Source organism: Panthera onca, chromosome B3 (assembly GCF_046562875.1).
Source record: "Panthera onca isolate mPanOnc1 chromosome B3, mPanOnc1 haplotype 2, whole genome shotgun sequence".
NCBI lineage: Eukaryota > Metazoa > Chordata > Mammalia > Carnivora > Felidae > Panthera > Panthera onca.
Window position 1 is genome coordinate 81190055 of NC_138344.1, and position 16517 is coordinate 81206571.

At 33.7% G+C, this 16517-nt stretch overlaps 1 protein-coding gene across 4 annotated transcripts in view; it reads left to right on the plus strand.

The window, feature by feature from the left end:
• NUBPL (NUBP iron-sulfur cluster assembly factor, mitochondrial) overlaps window positions 1-16517 on the plus strand; it is a 222669-nt gene that overhangs the window by 81824 nt on the left and 124328 nt on the right. For 2 of the 4 annotated variants that reach the window (XM_060619460.3, XM_060619461.3), the window contains 2 exons: window positions 6005-6044; window positions 6135-6225. In XM_060619460.3, coding sequence (XP_060475443.1) covers window positions 6005-6044; window positions 6135-6225 — 131 coding nt within the window. Of the gene's footprint in view, window positions 1-6004; window positions 6045-6134; window positions 6226-16517 lie in introns of those variants that run through there. The other 2 variants (XM_078448341.2, XM_060619464.3) reach the window with 2 other exon arrangements.

Consider the following 16517-nt stretch of genomic DNA (forward strand, 5'->3'; position numbering starts at 1 on the left):
TAACCCTCATGAATTAGGAATTGAATAAAAGAAGCAAACTGTCATTATCTGTAGAAAGTATCACTATTTACATAGAAAATTTAAAAAAACTTTCGGGATGCCTGGGTGGGTCGGTCAGTTAAGCATCTGACTTTATTTCATCTCAGGTCATGATCTAATGGTTGTGAAACTGATCCCTATGTTGGGCTCTGCACTGAGCATGGAACCTGCTTAAGATTCTCTTTCTCCCTTTGCGCCTAACCCACTCATGTGCATGCTCACTCTCTCTTTCTCTCAAAAAACAAAACAAAGCAAAACAAAAAACTTTCGACAAATTATTAAAATGAAGAAGGGAATTTAGTAGGTTGGCTAGATATAATAATAATATACAAGAAAATTACATTTTTATATATCAATAATAAGTTAGAAAATGCAATTTCAAAAAAGATACAAATGTCTTAAAAAAATACAGGGCACCTGGGAACAAATCTAACAACAAATGTATGAATCTTATGTGGGGAAAAAAATTCTAAATCCTTATTGAAAGATTTTACAGATGTAAATACACGGAGAGACAGATGTTCATGGATAGGAGTACAGAATTTTATAAAGATATCAGTTGTTTCTGATAGTCTCACAAATTCAATCAAAATTCTATTTGTGGAAAATGACCAAGTTGAATATACAATTTATAAAGATGAGCAAAGAGCCATGAATAGGTAAGACACTCCTGAAGAGAGAGAACCAGGTAGGGGATTTACTCTAGCAGGTAGGAGAACTTAATGTAAAGTTATACCTTGTTCAGTATTGGCTCAAGGCTGGACAAACTAGTACAACTGAATAGAGAGCCCAGAAACAGACTCATACATATATGGAAACCTGATTTATGACAGAGCTGTCATTGCAGATTACTCATGGTGGGACAAGTTATTATCCACATGGAAATAAAATGGATTCTCACACCACACACAGAAATTAATTCCAAATAATAAGTTTAAGTACTTAAATGTGAAATGCAGAACTATAAAGGGTTATAAGAGAATATCTCGGGGCTCCTGGTTGGTTAAGCATCCAATTTCGGCTCGGGTCATGATCTCACAGTCTGTAGGACTCTGCTGACAGCTCAGAGCCTGGAGCCTGCTTCACATTCTATGTCTTCCTCTCTCTCTTCCCCTCCCTGCTCTCTGTCTCTCTCTCAAAAATGAATAAATATTTTAAAAAATTAAAAAAAGAGAATATCTCATTGACAATATTTTAAGGAAGGATTTCTTAAACCATAAAGGATAAACCATAAAGGAAAAGGATAAACCATAAAGGGAAAAATTAATGTATTTGATTATATAAAAAGTAAGAACTTCTGGGGGTGCTTGCCTGGCTCATTTGGTAGAGCATGTGCCTCTTGATTTTGGGGTTGTAAGTTCGAGCCCCACAATGAGTGTAGAGATTACTTAAAAAGAAAAAATCTATATAAAAAAGACCTTTTATTCAGAAGACACTATAAACAGTTAAGCAGAGTCTTGTTCAGGATAATGGACATGAATGCCTAGTGCATTTGATTAACGTATTTGATATTTACAAAACTGGAAGGTAGTTTAGTAGCAAATTACTAGGAAATACATAGAAAATGAAGGAAACACATGCACCACAAGATCTGCCTATCATCAATTCATGGGAACAAAGGAAAAATAATCATATTTTATGTCATCTTGCTCAGCTATTCATAGCATTTACATGATTATCTAATTAAGATGGTGATATAATTACATAGAGAGGATGAGTGCCTGAAAAGTGTGCCTGTGTTCACGAAAAAATTACTAAATCCTATAAAATTTTATGAGACAACTAAAAGTTGTGAAAATTTGAATAAGGTTCACAGATTAGTTAATCATATTGTATCAGTGTTAGTTTCCTGGTTGTGATAATTGTATTATGGTTATGTAAGATGTTAACATTAAGGAAAGCTAGGTAAAGGGCATATGAAGACTGTACTATTTTTGCAACTTTCTATAAGCCTCAGATTAATTCAAAATGAGAAGTTAAAAAAATCATTTGGGTTGAGAGTTGTTGGCTCTGGGGAGTAAGAAATGGAAGAGGGTTGTAAGATTATTGACTTTCAGTAACAGTTTTATAGTACAACTTGACTCTTTAATCTGTATCCATATGTAATTGGAGAAAATCAAAGTATAAAAAATACAGAGCACAATGGTGAAAAGTTACTCTGAAAGTTTAAGTTGGATGCTTTGGGGAAAAACTGACATATAAACCATGCCTATATGTTTTATCTACAGTTCTCAATTTCAGTCTCTTTAAGAAGGAGAAACAGGCTAAAAGACACTGATGAAATCTGACTGCAAAATTCTACTAGATTTTTATGATCTGTCCTAGACTTTTAGCTCAACACTAGTCCAAGTTGCGTAAAGTATCTAGAGGGCTTTTTCTATACCTTATTATGGTGAAATAGACTATAGTAGCAAGAATGAATGAGAATCTGGCTACACAGATCGTTTGATAAAAGAAACCATATTTTATAGTAATATAAATTATTTTATAGTTTATATACTTTTTAGTTGACTGTAAACTGTAATTTCTTTTCCTGTTTTGTTTTTTTGTTTTGTTTTGTTTTTTTGTTTTCTGTAGGTACTTGGTCATAAACAGTAGATTGTTTTTCCCTCGAGATTAATGCAACTTCTTGTCTCCAATGACAAAGGAGAGTTTAAAATATATTTTTTTATTGTGGTAAAATACACATAACATAAAGCTTACCATCTTAACCTTTTTTTAAAATAAAGTTTATTTGTTTATTTTAGAGAGAGAGTGCATGCACGTGGGGGGAGGGGCAGAGAGAGAAGGGGAGAGAGAGAATCCCAAGCAGACTCTGCATTGTCAGATCACGTGAGATCATGACCTGAGCTGAAATCAAGAGTCAGTCGCTTAACCAACTGATCCACCTGGGCACCCCACCATCTTAACCATTTTTAAGTATACCGTTCACTGGCCTTTTAAATACATTCATAATGTTTTGCAGCCATCACCATTATCCATCTCCATAGTTCTTCTTGTCTTGTAAAACTGAAACTTTATACCTTTCAAACAGTAACTCCTCACTGCCACCTGCCATTCTCCTTTTTGTCTGTATGATTTTTACTACTTTACGTATTTCACGTAAGGGGAATCATACAGTATTTCTCTTTTGTGACTGGCTTATTTCACTTAGCATAATGTCCTTAGGGTTCATCCATGTTATAGCATGTCAGAATTTCCTTCCTCTTTAAGACTTTAATAATTTAAAGTATTCTATTATGTACCTATATCTATATCTGTATCTATATATATGGATATATACATATATATACACACATAGACACACACCACATTTGGCTTATCCATTCATCTGTCAGTGGACACTTGGGTTACTTACACATTGTAGCTATTGTGAATAATTCCCCTATGAACATGAGTGTACACCTATATCTTCAAGACCCTGAGACCCTCATTTCATTCCCTTTCTGTATGTACTAAGAAGTGGAGTTCCTGGTTCATATGGTAATTTATTTTTAGGTTTTTGAGGAGCCACCGTATTATTTTCCATAGCAGCTATACCTTTTTATATTTCTACCAGTAGTGTACAAGTATTCTTCAAACTTCTGCATATTCTTACCAGTACTTCTTATTTTCTGTGTTTGTCAGTTCTTTTTTTTTTTAATGGTAGCCATTCTAATAGGTATGAGATGGTATCTTATGGTAATTTTGATTCACATTTCCCTAATGATCAGTGATGTTGAATATTTTTCCATGTGCTTTTTGGCTATTTGTATATCTTCCTTGAGGAAATGTTTCTTCACTTCCTTTGCTCATTTTTGAATTATGTTTCATTTTTTGCTGCTGTTGTTGAGTTTTAAGATTTAACATATCCTGTGTTACTCGGCAATCAAAAAGAATGAAGTCTTGCCATTTGCAATAACATGGATGGAACTAGACAGTATTGTGCTAAGTGAAATTAGAGAAAGACAAATATCATATGACTTCACTCATGTTGAATTTAAGATACAAAACAGATGAACATGAGGGAAGGCGAGCAAAAATAACATAAAAATAGGGATGGGAACAAACCATAAGAGACTCTTAAATACAGGAAAGGGTTGCTGGAGAGATAATGGGTGGGGGGATGGGCTAATTGGACAAGGGGTGTTAAGGAGGACACTTGTTGGGATGAGCACTGGGTGTTATATGTAGGTGATGAATCACTGGATTCTATTCCTGAAGTCATTATTGTATTGTTAACTAACTTGGATGTAAATTTTAAAAAATGAAACAAAAAGATTTAATATACTCTGGATATGAATCCCTTATAAGATACATGATTTATAAATGTTTCCTCTCATTCTGTGGCTTACTATTTTGCTTGTTGATACTATCTTTGATGCACAACATTTAAAAATTCTCATTAAGTCCATGTTTATTATTTCTTTTGTTGCCTGTACCTTTGTTGTCATATCCAAGAAATCATTGCCTAATCCAATGACATGAAGCTTTTGCTCTATGTTTGTTTCTAAGAGTTTTATAATTTTAGCTCTTACATTTAGGTCTTTGATCCATTTTGAGTTAATTTTTGCATATGGTGTTAGGTAAGGGTCTGACTTCATTCTTCTGCCTGTGGATATCCAGTTTTCTCAGCACCATTTGTGGAAAAGACTGTCCTTTCCTCATTGAATGATCTTGGCCTCCTGTCAAAAACGATTTGATGTGCTCGCTTCGGCAGCACATATACTAAAAACGATTTGATTATATATGTGATGGTTTATTTCTAGGCTGTCTATTCTATTCCACTGGTCTTTATATCTGTCTTTATGCCGGTACCTCACTGATTTGCTTACTTCAGCTTTGCAGTTAAGTTTTGAAACCAGGAGCTATGAATCCTTCAGCTTTGTTCTTCTTTTCTAGATTGATTTGTCTATTTGGGATCCCTTGAGATTCCATATGAATTTTAGGATGGGTTTTTTTGTCTGTTTCTGCAAAAAATGTCATTGGGATTTGACATAGGGTTCCGTTGAATTTGTAGATTGCTTTAGGCAGTATTCGCAATATTAAGTCTTCCAGTCAATGAACATGATAGGTGTTTCCTTTTATTTATGTCGTCTTTGATTTTTTTCAGCAATGGTTTGAGGTTTTCATTTTACAAATCTTTCATCTCCTTGGTTAGGTTAATTCTTTTGATTGTTTTTGATGTTGTTACAAATGGAAGTGTTTTCATAATTTTCTTTTCAGATTGTTGTTAGTTTATAGAAATGCAGTGGATATTTGTGTGTTGACTTGTATCCTGCTACTTAGTTGAATTCATTAATAGCTTTAATAGTCTTTTTGTGGAATCTTAAGGATTTTCTATAAATAAAATCATATCATCTGCGAACAGAGAAAACTTTTTCCTTTCTAATTTGGGTGCTGTTTGTTTCTCTTTCTTGCCTCATTGCTCTGGCTCTCTCAGTATTATGTTGAATAAAAATGACAGAAGTGAGAGTATCCCTGTCTTGTTCCTGATCTTAGGGGAAAACTTTCAGTCTTTTACCATTGACTGTGATGTTTGCTGTGGTTTTTAATATATGACTTTTATTAATGTTGCGATACAAAATAGAGAACTTATTAGATGCATGCACGTGTATTTGTATGTGTACTTGTCATTTATACACATACTAAACACGTATGTAATTTATATATTTATATATATGAATAAAATTGATGGATACAATTACTTACAGAGGCTATTTTTTAGAAACACTTGAAAATTATATATGTTTCTTAAAACTTTATCCCAACTATTTTTAGATGTTGTATCTATTGTAAGTATTGGTTGTGTGCTTGGTATAATGTTTAAACTGTTGTTTATTGAGGTGAATAAGTTGGAAGTTAAAGAGCAGCAGTTTGAATAGCCCATTTGTATTTTTAATTTGACACTTTTTGATAAGAAAATAAGTCAGTATGTTTGTATATTCTAAAAGAGAGTTTTTTATTTTTTATTTTTTAACTTCAGACAACCTAATGAGGCCTCTTTTGAATTATGGTATTGCTTGGTAAGTATATCTTTTTTACTTTATGCTACTTTTCAGAATAATATTGATTAATATATGTAAATTAGCTATATTTTTGGTTTACTCTTGCAGTATGTCTATGGGCTTCCTGGTTGAAGAGACTGCACCAGTTGTTTGGAGAGGCCTTATGGTAATGTCAGCTATTGAGAAACTATTGAGGCAGGTAAGAAAATTGAATTAAGTGTCATTTTATTATTGGCACATTATTGTTAATGCATTTGCTGATTGGAGAGTGGTTAATATTTGCAGTCAGGCTTGAGATGTTTTGCAAAAGAATCCAACTAATCGACTGGATGTATAATGAATTATGTGGCACCAAGACCAGTTTCACTGGTCTGTGATTTAATCTTATCCATTGCTTACGATTACCTAAAATCTTAATGCCTTATTTTATATTGTTCTTTTGCTTTGTTCAGAGTCTGCAGTCAGATGATGAAATCTATAAGTAATCTACCTTCTTTAGATTTATGTTTAATCTCATTGTGGTCAATATTGAGTTATAAGGGCAGTGTAGACATTCTTGCATGTAGAAAAAGTTATATAAATCATGCTCACGTTTTAAAATTGCTTTAGAACAAAATAAAATTTTTTTTTACACTGAGTACATCTGGCTCTTTATTTATGTATATAATATCTGCCCAATCAACTTTAATTTATCCTTAAGGAAGAGAACAGTTGATTGGATAATCTAAAAATATCAGATGGGATATATGTTATTTATAGAAATAATTTTAATTTTTTTCTAGTAGCTGTGAATTTGTAGTTAATTATGTTCTAGATAAATATTATAAGTAATTTGGATTTTCTCCATCCATTTACAGCAATTATCCCTTATTTATTCAGATTTTACTTTGGGTCAGGAATTACGTGATAAGTTGACAATTCTAATCATAGATATTCCTATATTCATTTCTAGTTGAAATAGTTGGTAAATGAAATATGTCTTGAACTCTGAAACTCTTCTTTTTTTTAATGTTACATCTTGTCTTCCTTCTGCTGCTTAAGTTCTGATAAATGTGCTTTTTGATCTCTGGTCCCAGAGTCCTGCTACTTTCCTAGTGCGTTCAAGTCTCGTGGCTGCATTTCTTCCCCTTTTATACTCAGATCCCATAGTTGGCTATTTCAGTTGTATTCCCAACAACACCCCTTCTTTACCAATTCCTTTGTGACCTTGATCTTTAACCTTTATTTGTGTGGATTAACTCAGCCTCTTTTTTTTTTTTAAGGAAATTCTACAACAGTCTTTATTCAGGTTATAATTAAAGTTAGAGTCAGTGGGAATTTGGAAACACCAAGAGGAAAATTCTGATTTTGTCATCAGAATATTCTAAATATTAATTTTCCCTTCCTATGTTACTGTTATAATTCTCAACAGGAAATGAATCAAATTTTTTCCTAAGCCTTATGGATGGTCACAAGAAAATGGAAATACTTGTATTTTTCAAAGTGATCAGAGTCTTGGAGATCCAAGTCAGTGATAAGAGACACAGAGATATAGCCAAGTGTTGGTGCTGTCCTCTAAGGGAAGCAGGATCCTGCCTCCAAGTGTCCTTTTCAAGTACTAAGACCCATTTAAACCTCAGACTGCAACAGGTGATGAAAACATCTCTGGCAAAAGAGCCCCTGAGGGTAGATGAGAGAGACCCAGTATGCACGTACCCTCAGGAGAGGGGCAAAGGGAGTTTCCCATGGAGGAGTGAAAGTAAACCTGACAGTACACATTAATTAGGCTGCAAAAAATTTGTGCCTGCTTTTATAAATGAAGAAAACCTTATGAAACCAGAGGTAAAAGATCAAAGAAGAAACCAGATTTATTATTTTTTTATTCTGAGGTGTTAGGGAAGAGAGGAGGGGCAGGATCCTGATTCCACATTATCAGTCAATGTCCTTCCATAACCCAGCCTCTTTTATCTACTGCTGAATACTGTTGGAGTTATAGAATAATTATGTTAATTGCTGGCATTATACATTTTTGATTTCTGAATTCAAGCCACACTCCCATCATGTCAGTCATCTGACATTATTCATGTTCTTCTCAACAGTTATCAAATACTAAGCTTAAGAAATATTTATGGAATTTGGTAGTCTGGTAGAGGCCCTATTGGAGATTTGGAGATTTGGCTCCCTGACACATAGTCATATAAAAGTCACAGTTTAGGGGAGCCTGGGTGGCTCAGTCAGTTAAGCGTCTGACTTTGGCTCAGGTCATGATCTCACGGTTCATGGGTTTAAGCCCTGCATCTGTCTCTGTGCTGACAGCCCAGAGCCTGGAGCGTGCTTCAGGTTCTGTGTCTCCCTCTCTCTCTGCCCCTCCCCTGCTTGTGCTCTGTCTTTGTCTCTCAAAAATAAGTGTTAAAAAAATTAAGAAAAAAAGTTACTGTTTACTCACATAAATGCTGAAGGTCCGTTTTTAGCAAAACGTGCTGCAAAATATCAGGATGAAAGATGAGGTGAGAAAATGGATCTATAGCTTATTTTATTGGGATACTCTGTAAGATACTAGGACATTACACTGTATATTCACCTTACAGTCTTTTTAAAAGTTACTTTTATCATTTGCACATTTTAATTGGGGGTGAAAAGTTGATATTTTTGGACTATACTGTGACCAGTGTTTATCATCTGAGTTGCTAATTAGGGAGTGTTTTATTTTTGTTTTTTGTTTTGCTTTAGGAAAGCACACCAACACTTGGTAAGTTTAACATCTTTTGTGAAAATTTAGTGGCTCGATAGCTGCTCTGTACAGCAGTGAACTGTGGAGGCTACCTGATTCATTGGCTAATAGAAAAAAAATTGCATATAACATATATACAGAAGAGTGTACAAGTCATAAGTGCACAGTTAGATGGATTATCCCCAAGTGAAAATACCTATATAATTATTCAGGACATGATAAATAGAATATAGAAGTTCCTTTCATGTCTCTTCATAGTTACTCTTTTGAGGAAGAAGATAAATACTTATGGTCAGTCTACCATCTTGAACTGAAAGCCTGGTTTAAAGTTTTTTCCCTCTCCGTTGTGAGATTTTATTGAGTTAAACTTATGCATACTATGGGATGCAGAGATCTTATAAGTATGGTTTAGTTATTTTTGATACATGTGTGTATATCTGTGTAACCATACCCCAATCAAGACAGAGAACATTTCCATCCCCCATAGTGTTTCATTGGACATTCTTTTATTCAATCTCCCTCCCACTCATAGGCCATCACAGTTGTGATTTCCAGTATCATAAATGAGTTCTGCTTGTTCTCACACTTCATATAAATGGAAACCTACAGAATGTAGTTGTATTTGGTTTCTTTCTCTTAGCCTAATGCATTTGAACATCATCCTTTTGTTGCCTGTATCAGTAAATGAGTCCCTTTTTATTGCTCAGTAGTATTCATTGCATGAATATAATCAAATACTGTTTGTTCTTCTATTGATGGACTTTTGGGTAGACTCCAGTTTTTGGCTATTATGAATAATGCTGCTATAAATACTTGTACCAGAGTTCATAAGAGTTTCAGTTGCTTCGCATCTTGTCAGCATTTGGTGTTGTCAGTCTCTTCACTAGTGGATGTAAAATGGTATCTTCTTATCATTTTAGTTTGTGCTTCCCTGATGTTTAGTTTAGCCCCTTTTCATGTGTGTATTAGATATCACTGTGTCTTCCTTTATGAAGTGTCTGTGAAGTCTTCTACTCATTTTTTTATTGGCTCATTTTTCTTCTTATAATTGAGTTGTAAGAGTTTTAATATATTCTGGCTGTGAGTCCATTGTCAGATATATGTATTGGGAATATTTCTCCCAGTATGTGGCTTGCCTTTTGATTAACTGATGTTTTAAATTTTCATGAAATCCATTTTATCAAAAAAAATTTTTTTAATGCTGAATGCTTTTTGTGTCCTCTCTAAGAAATCTTTGCCTGTCAATCCAAGGTTACAAACATATTCTCATATATTATTGTCTCAGAGCTTTATAGTTCTGGTTTGCACATCTTAAATTTTGTGTGGGAAGTGAGATAAAGGTTTATATTTTTTCATAGTTGTGGTATAATAGTAAATATATTTGTTTTTGCTCTTGGGTCCTGGCACAAATCTTCTAAAACCCTTGGAATTTCCTGAGTTATCAATTGGAGTATCTTTTGTCATTTATGAGGAATCCCTTTTTGAGCACACCTGAGTTCATGCTAGTAAGGTGACTTACAGTGGGGACCCTGGATAGACTCATGATGGGGCTGGTCTCCAGAAAGACCCAAGTGTTTAGAGGGTTGGGACTTTATCAGCCCCATCCACTGACCTCTGGGAAGGGGAAAGGGAAGGAAGGGGAAGTATGGTGTGGTTTAGATTAAGTAAGCTATGAAAACTTTCAATGAGCTTCTGCGTTGGTGAATGTATTTACATCCTCGTGGGTTCTGCATACCTAGTTCTGTGGGGACAGAAGCTCGTATGCTGAGGGCCTTTTTGGACCTTGCTCTTTGTATCTCTTCATCGGGCTGTTTATCTATATTCTTTCTGAAACCCTTTATAATAAACTAGTAAACATAAGTAAATGTTTCTCTGAGTTCTGTGAGCCACTCTTATAAATTAATCACACCTGAAGGGAAGGGGTTATGAAAACCTCTGATTTATAGCCCATCAGTCCAGAAGCACAGGTAACAACCTAGACCTGTGATTGGTGTCTGAAGTGGGAGTAGTCTGGTAGGATTGAGTCCTTAACCTGTGAGATCTGATGCTGTGACACTGTCTACACCAGGTACAGTACCTGGTGTAGATAGGGTCAGAATCAAATTAATTGCTTGGTAAAGTTAGAAAACACATAATCGATTATCTAGTTGTTCTAGCACCATTTGTTTAAAAGATTTCCCTTTCCCTATTGAAGTGACTTGATACAACAGTAAATGAAAATCAATTGAGTGTATGTGTATGGGTTTATCTCTAGGCACTCTGTTTCATGTTCCATCTGTCTAGTTTAATCCTTACAGTAAAAGAATACTATCTTGTTAATTGTGGCTGTGTAGAAAGCTTAAAGTCACAAAGTATGAGTCTTCCAGCTTTGTTTTTTTCCAAGATTGCTTTGCTTACTGTATGTTCTTTTCCATTTGTTTATAAATTTTAGAATCACCTTGTCAATTTGTACAGAAAAGCATGTTAGTATTTTATTAGGATGGTGTTGAATGTACAGATCATTTTTTTGTGTGAATCAAGATCCTGACAATATTGAGTCTTCTAATCCATGAGCATGGTATATTCCTACATTTGTTTAGATTTTCTTTAATTTCTTGGAGTGATATATAGTTTTTAGTGTATGGGTCTTGTACTTCTTAGATTTATTCCAAATATTTTATGTTCTTAGATGACATTGGAATTGGAATTGTCTTTTGTATTTAATTTCAAATTGTTTGCTATTAGGGCATAAAATATACACTATTTAGCTTTGTATATTAACCAACCTTGTGTTCTGTAATTTTACTGTATTTCTATTTTTAAGTAGGCATTATGTAGATTTCTTGGTATTTTATATGCACATGATTATGTTGTCTGTAAGTAAAACAGCTTCAGTGCTTCCTTTCCAATCTAGTTCTTTCATCTTATTTTCTCATTTTCTTATTGCACTGCCTAGGACCACAAGTATAATATTAAACAGAAAAGATGAGAGCAGACATCCTTGTCTTCATCTGGATTTGCAGGATAGGGTAACAATAAGTATTTCATCTTTAAGAATGATAGTGGTAGATTTTCACTGATGCCCTGTGTCCTTCCCATTTCTTTGTTTGCTAAGAGGTTTTATTGTGAAAGGGCATTGAATTTTTTCAAATGTTTTTTCCTCCCCATTTATGGAAATGATCATGTGTTTTTTATTTTATTAATGTAGTGATTTACATTGATTTTCTGTGTTAGACCAGCCTTGCATTCCTGGGATAAATTCTTGGGATATATTTTAATTATAATAAGTAATATTGGGGGTGCCTGGGTGGCTCAGTCGGTTGAGCATCCGACTTTTGATCTCAGCTCAGGTCTTGATCTCAGGGTCATGAGTTCAAGCCCTGCATTTGGCTCGTGCTGGGTGTGAAGCCTACTTAAAAAAAAAAAAGTAATATTATAATTACTTCTAATATATTGCAGGATTAAATTTGTTAACATTTTATTAAGGAGTTTTAGATCAGTATTTGCGACGAATATTATTTCCTAATTTGTTTTTCCTGTAATGTCTTTTTCTGGTATTGTATGGGAGCTGTCTTGGCTTTGTAATAGGAGTTTGGAAGTACTTTCCTTTTCTTCTATTTTGTGAAAGTGTTGGTGTAAAATTATTAGTTTTGGTGTAATATTTGTATTTTATGGGATTTATCAAGGAAATATGGGGCTGGGATGTTTTGTTTTGTTTTTCCTACTTGGTTGGGAGAAAGTTTCTGAGGATTAATTCTGTTCACACCTTTTAAGTTCATCTTCTTTCAGTTTTGTTGTGTTTCATAAGAGTTTATTATTTCACCTGAGTTATAGAATATATATATATATATATATATATATATATATATATATATGGTTGTTCATAATATTGCTTACTACCTTTTAAAATTGAATATGAGATGTGGTGTTTGCTCTTTATTCCTAATATTGGTTATTTGTTTTTTCTCTCTTTTATTCTTGATTTTTTTTGCTTGGGTTTATCAATTTTGTTAATTTTTTCCAAGAATCAAATTTTGGCCTTTTAAATGTTCTCTATTTTATGTTTATTTCCTATTTTGTTGTTTTCCGCTGTTATTATACTCTTCCTTTTTTAAATTACGGGCTTAATTTGTTTTTTTTTTTTCAACCTTCTTAAGTTAGAAAGTTAGATAATTGATTTTAAACATTTCTCGTTTTCTATTTTATTTCATTTTTAAAAATTTTTAACATTTATTTATTCTTAAGAGAGAGAGAGAGACAGAGCATGAGTGGGAGAGGGTCAGAGAGAAGGACACAGAATCTGAAGCAGCCTCCAGGCTCTGAGCTGTCAGCACAGAGCCTGACGTGGGCTTCGAACTCATGAGCCGTGAGATCATGACTTGAACCAAAGTCAGATACTTAACTGACTGAGCCACCCAGGAGCCCCTCTCGTTTTTTAGTATAAGTAGTTATGACTATAAATTTATCTTAAAAAAATATTTTTTTAATATGTTATTTATTTTTGAGAAGCAGGGGAGGGGCAGAGAGAGAGGGACAGAGGATCTGAAGTGGGCTCTGTGTAGAGGGCAACAAGCCTGATGTGGGGCTTGAACTCATGAACTGAGAGATCATGACCTAAGCTGAAGTCGGATACTCAACTGACTGAGCCACCCAGGTGCTCTGGCTGTAAATTTATCTTTAGTCATTGCTTAGAATTCTGCAAATTCTCCAGTGTTGTGATTTCATTGTCATTCAGTTTAAAGTAAATAATTTTTAATTTCCTTTTAAAATTTTTGTATGTGTTTAATTTTCCTAACATTTGGGGATCTTTTAAATAACTTAATGGTATTTATTTCTAGTGTAATTTTGTTTGGGTTAGAGAATTTACTCTGTAAAATTTCAATCTTTTAAAATTTTTGAGACTTTATGGACTAACATATGGTCCATCTTTCTGATTGTTCCATATGCTTTTAGAAAGAAATTGTATTTTTCAGCTGTTGTGATAATATTCTGTAAATAGCATTGAGGTAAGTTGATAGTATTGTCAACTCTTTAATATCTTTATTGACTTCTTATCTAGTAACTTTGTCACCTACTGAGAGAGGATTACTTACTGTAATTAATGATATGGTTGGTTTTAAGTATACAGTTTTAACTTTTTTCTCAGTTTTCATCTATTTTTTCTTCCTTTTTTTTTTTCTATTTTCTTTTGGGTAAATGAAATACTCAAAAAATTCTATTTGAATTCTTCTCTTGACTTTTTATGCATACGTCTTCATATATTATTATTTTGTGGCTACTTTAGGGATTATAATAAGCTTTCTTAACTTTTCACATTCTTCTTAAGGTTTACATTGTACTACTTCATATAAAATTTTTTGAAGGTATTTTGTTAATTTTAATTTTAATTTTGATTCCAGTGTGGTTAACATACATTATATTAACTTCAGATATAAAATATGATTCAATAACTCTCTACTCATTGCTCATCAGGATAGTGTACTCTTAATCTCCTTCACCCATTTCACCCATCCTCCCACCCACCTCTCCTCTGGTAACCCTCACCTTTCTCTCTCTATAGTTAAGAGTCTGTTTCTTGGTTTTTCTCTGTTTCCCCTTTGTTCATTTGTTTTGTTTCTTAAATTCCACATGAGTGAAATCCTAGTATTTGTCTGTCTCTGACTTATTTTGCTTAGCATTTTACTCTCTAGTTCCATCCATGTTATTGCAAATGACAAAATTTCATTCTTTTTTATGATTAATATTCCATTGTGTATATATATATATACACATGTACACATACATATATATATATATACACATGTATATATATATGTATATATATATATATACACCACATTTCTTTATCCATTCATCTATTGATGGACATTTGACTGCTTCCACAATTTGGCTATTGTAAAGAATGCTGCAATAAAAATAGGAGTGCATGTATCCTTTTGAAATTAGTGTTTTCATATTCTTTTTTTTTAATTTTTTAATTTTTATTTTTGAGAGAGAGAGAGAGAGAGAGCACATGTGGGGGAAGGGCAGAGAGAGGAGGACAGAGGATCTGACGCAGGCTCTGAGACCAATGTGGGGCTTGAAGTCACAAACTAGGAGATCATGACCTGAGCCGAACTGAACCACCACTGAACCACCAGTGTTTTCATATTCTTTGGGTAAATATCCAGTAGCACAATTACCTAATCAAATGGTAATTCTATTTTTAATTTTTTGAGGAACCTCCATACTGTTTTCCACAGTAGCTATACCAGTTTGCATTCACATCAATAGTGCATGAGGCTTTTTTATTCTCATACCCTTGCCAGCACTTGTTGTTTTTTGTGTTTTTTATTGTGGACATTCCGACATTTGTGAGGTGATATCTCATTGTGGTTCTGATTTGCATTTCCTTGATGATGAGTGATGTTAATCATCTTTTCATGTGTCTGTTGGCCAAATGCATGTCTCCTTTGGAGAAATGTCTGTGTTTGTGCCTGTTTTTTTACTGGATGATGGTGATGATGATGATGATGATGATGATGATGATGATTGGTGTTGAGTTGTATAATTTCTTTATATATTTTGGATGCTGGCCCTTCATCAGATATGTCATTTGCAAATATCTTCTCCCATTCAGTATGTTGTTTAGTTTTGTTGATTGTTTCCATTGCCATGTAGAGGCTTTCTACATTGATGTAATCTCAATAGTTTGTTTTTGCTTTTGTTTCCCTTGCCTCAGGGGACCTATCTAGAAAAAAAATGGTATGGCCAATGTCAGAGAAATTACTGCCTATGCTTTCTTCTAAGATTTTTATGGTTTCAGGTCTCATGTTTAGTTCCTTAATCTATTTTGAATTTATTTTTGTGTATGGTGTAAGGAAGTGGTCCAGTTTCATTCTTCTGCATGTAGCTGTCCAGTTTTCCCAACACCATTTGAAGAGACTGTCTTTTTCCCATTGCATATTCTTACCTCCTTCGTTGAAGATTGACTATAAAATTGTGGGTTTATTTCTAGGCTTTCTATCCTGTTCTGTTGATCTATGTGACTGTTTTTGTGGCAGAGGCATACTGTTTTGATTACTACAGCTTTGTAGTATAACTTGAAATTTGGAATTGTGATACCTCCAGCTTTGTTTTTCAAGATTGCTTTGGCTATTCGGGTCTTTTGTGATTCCATACAAATTTTAGGATTATTTGTTCTAGTTGTGTGAAAAATGCTGTTGGTATTTTGATAGAGATTACATTAAATCTGTAGATTGCTTTGAGTAGTATGAACATTGTAACAATACTTGTTCTTCCAGTCCGTGAGCATGGAATATCTTTTCATTTATTTGTGTAGTCTTCAATTTCTTTCATCAGTGTTTTGTAGTTTTCAGAGTTCAGAGTTTCAGAGTTTCAGAGTTTTCAATGTTTGTAGTTTTCAGAGTCGGATACTCTCTCTTATCTCCTTGGTTAAGTTTATTCCTAGGTATTTTATTATTTTTGGTGCAGTTGTAAATGGGATTGCTTTCTTAATTTCTGTTTCTCCTGCTTCATTATTAGTGTATGGAAATGCAACAGATTTCTATACATCGATTTTGTATTCTGCAACTTCAATGAATTCATTTATCAATTCTACTAGTTTTTTGGTGGAGTATTTGGGGTTTTCTATATAGAGTATCAGGTCATCTGCCAGTAGTGAAAGTTTTATTTCTTCCTTACCATTCTGGATGTCTTTTAATTTTTTTGTGTGTCTGATTGTTATGGCTAGGACTTTCAGTACTGTGCTGAATGAAAGTTGTGAGAATGGACATTTTTATCTTGTTCCTAAGGTCATTAGG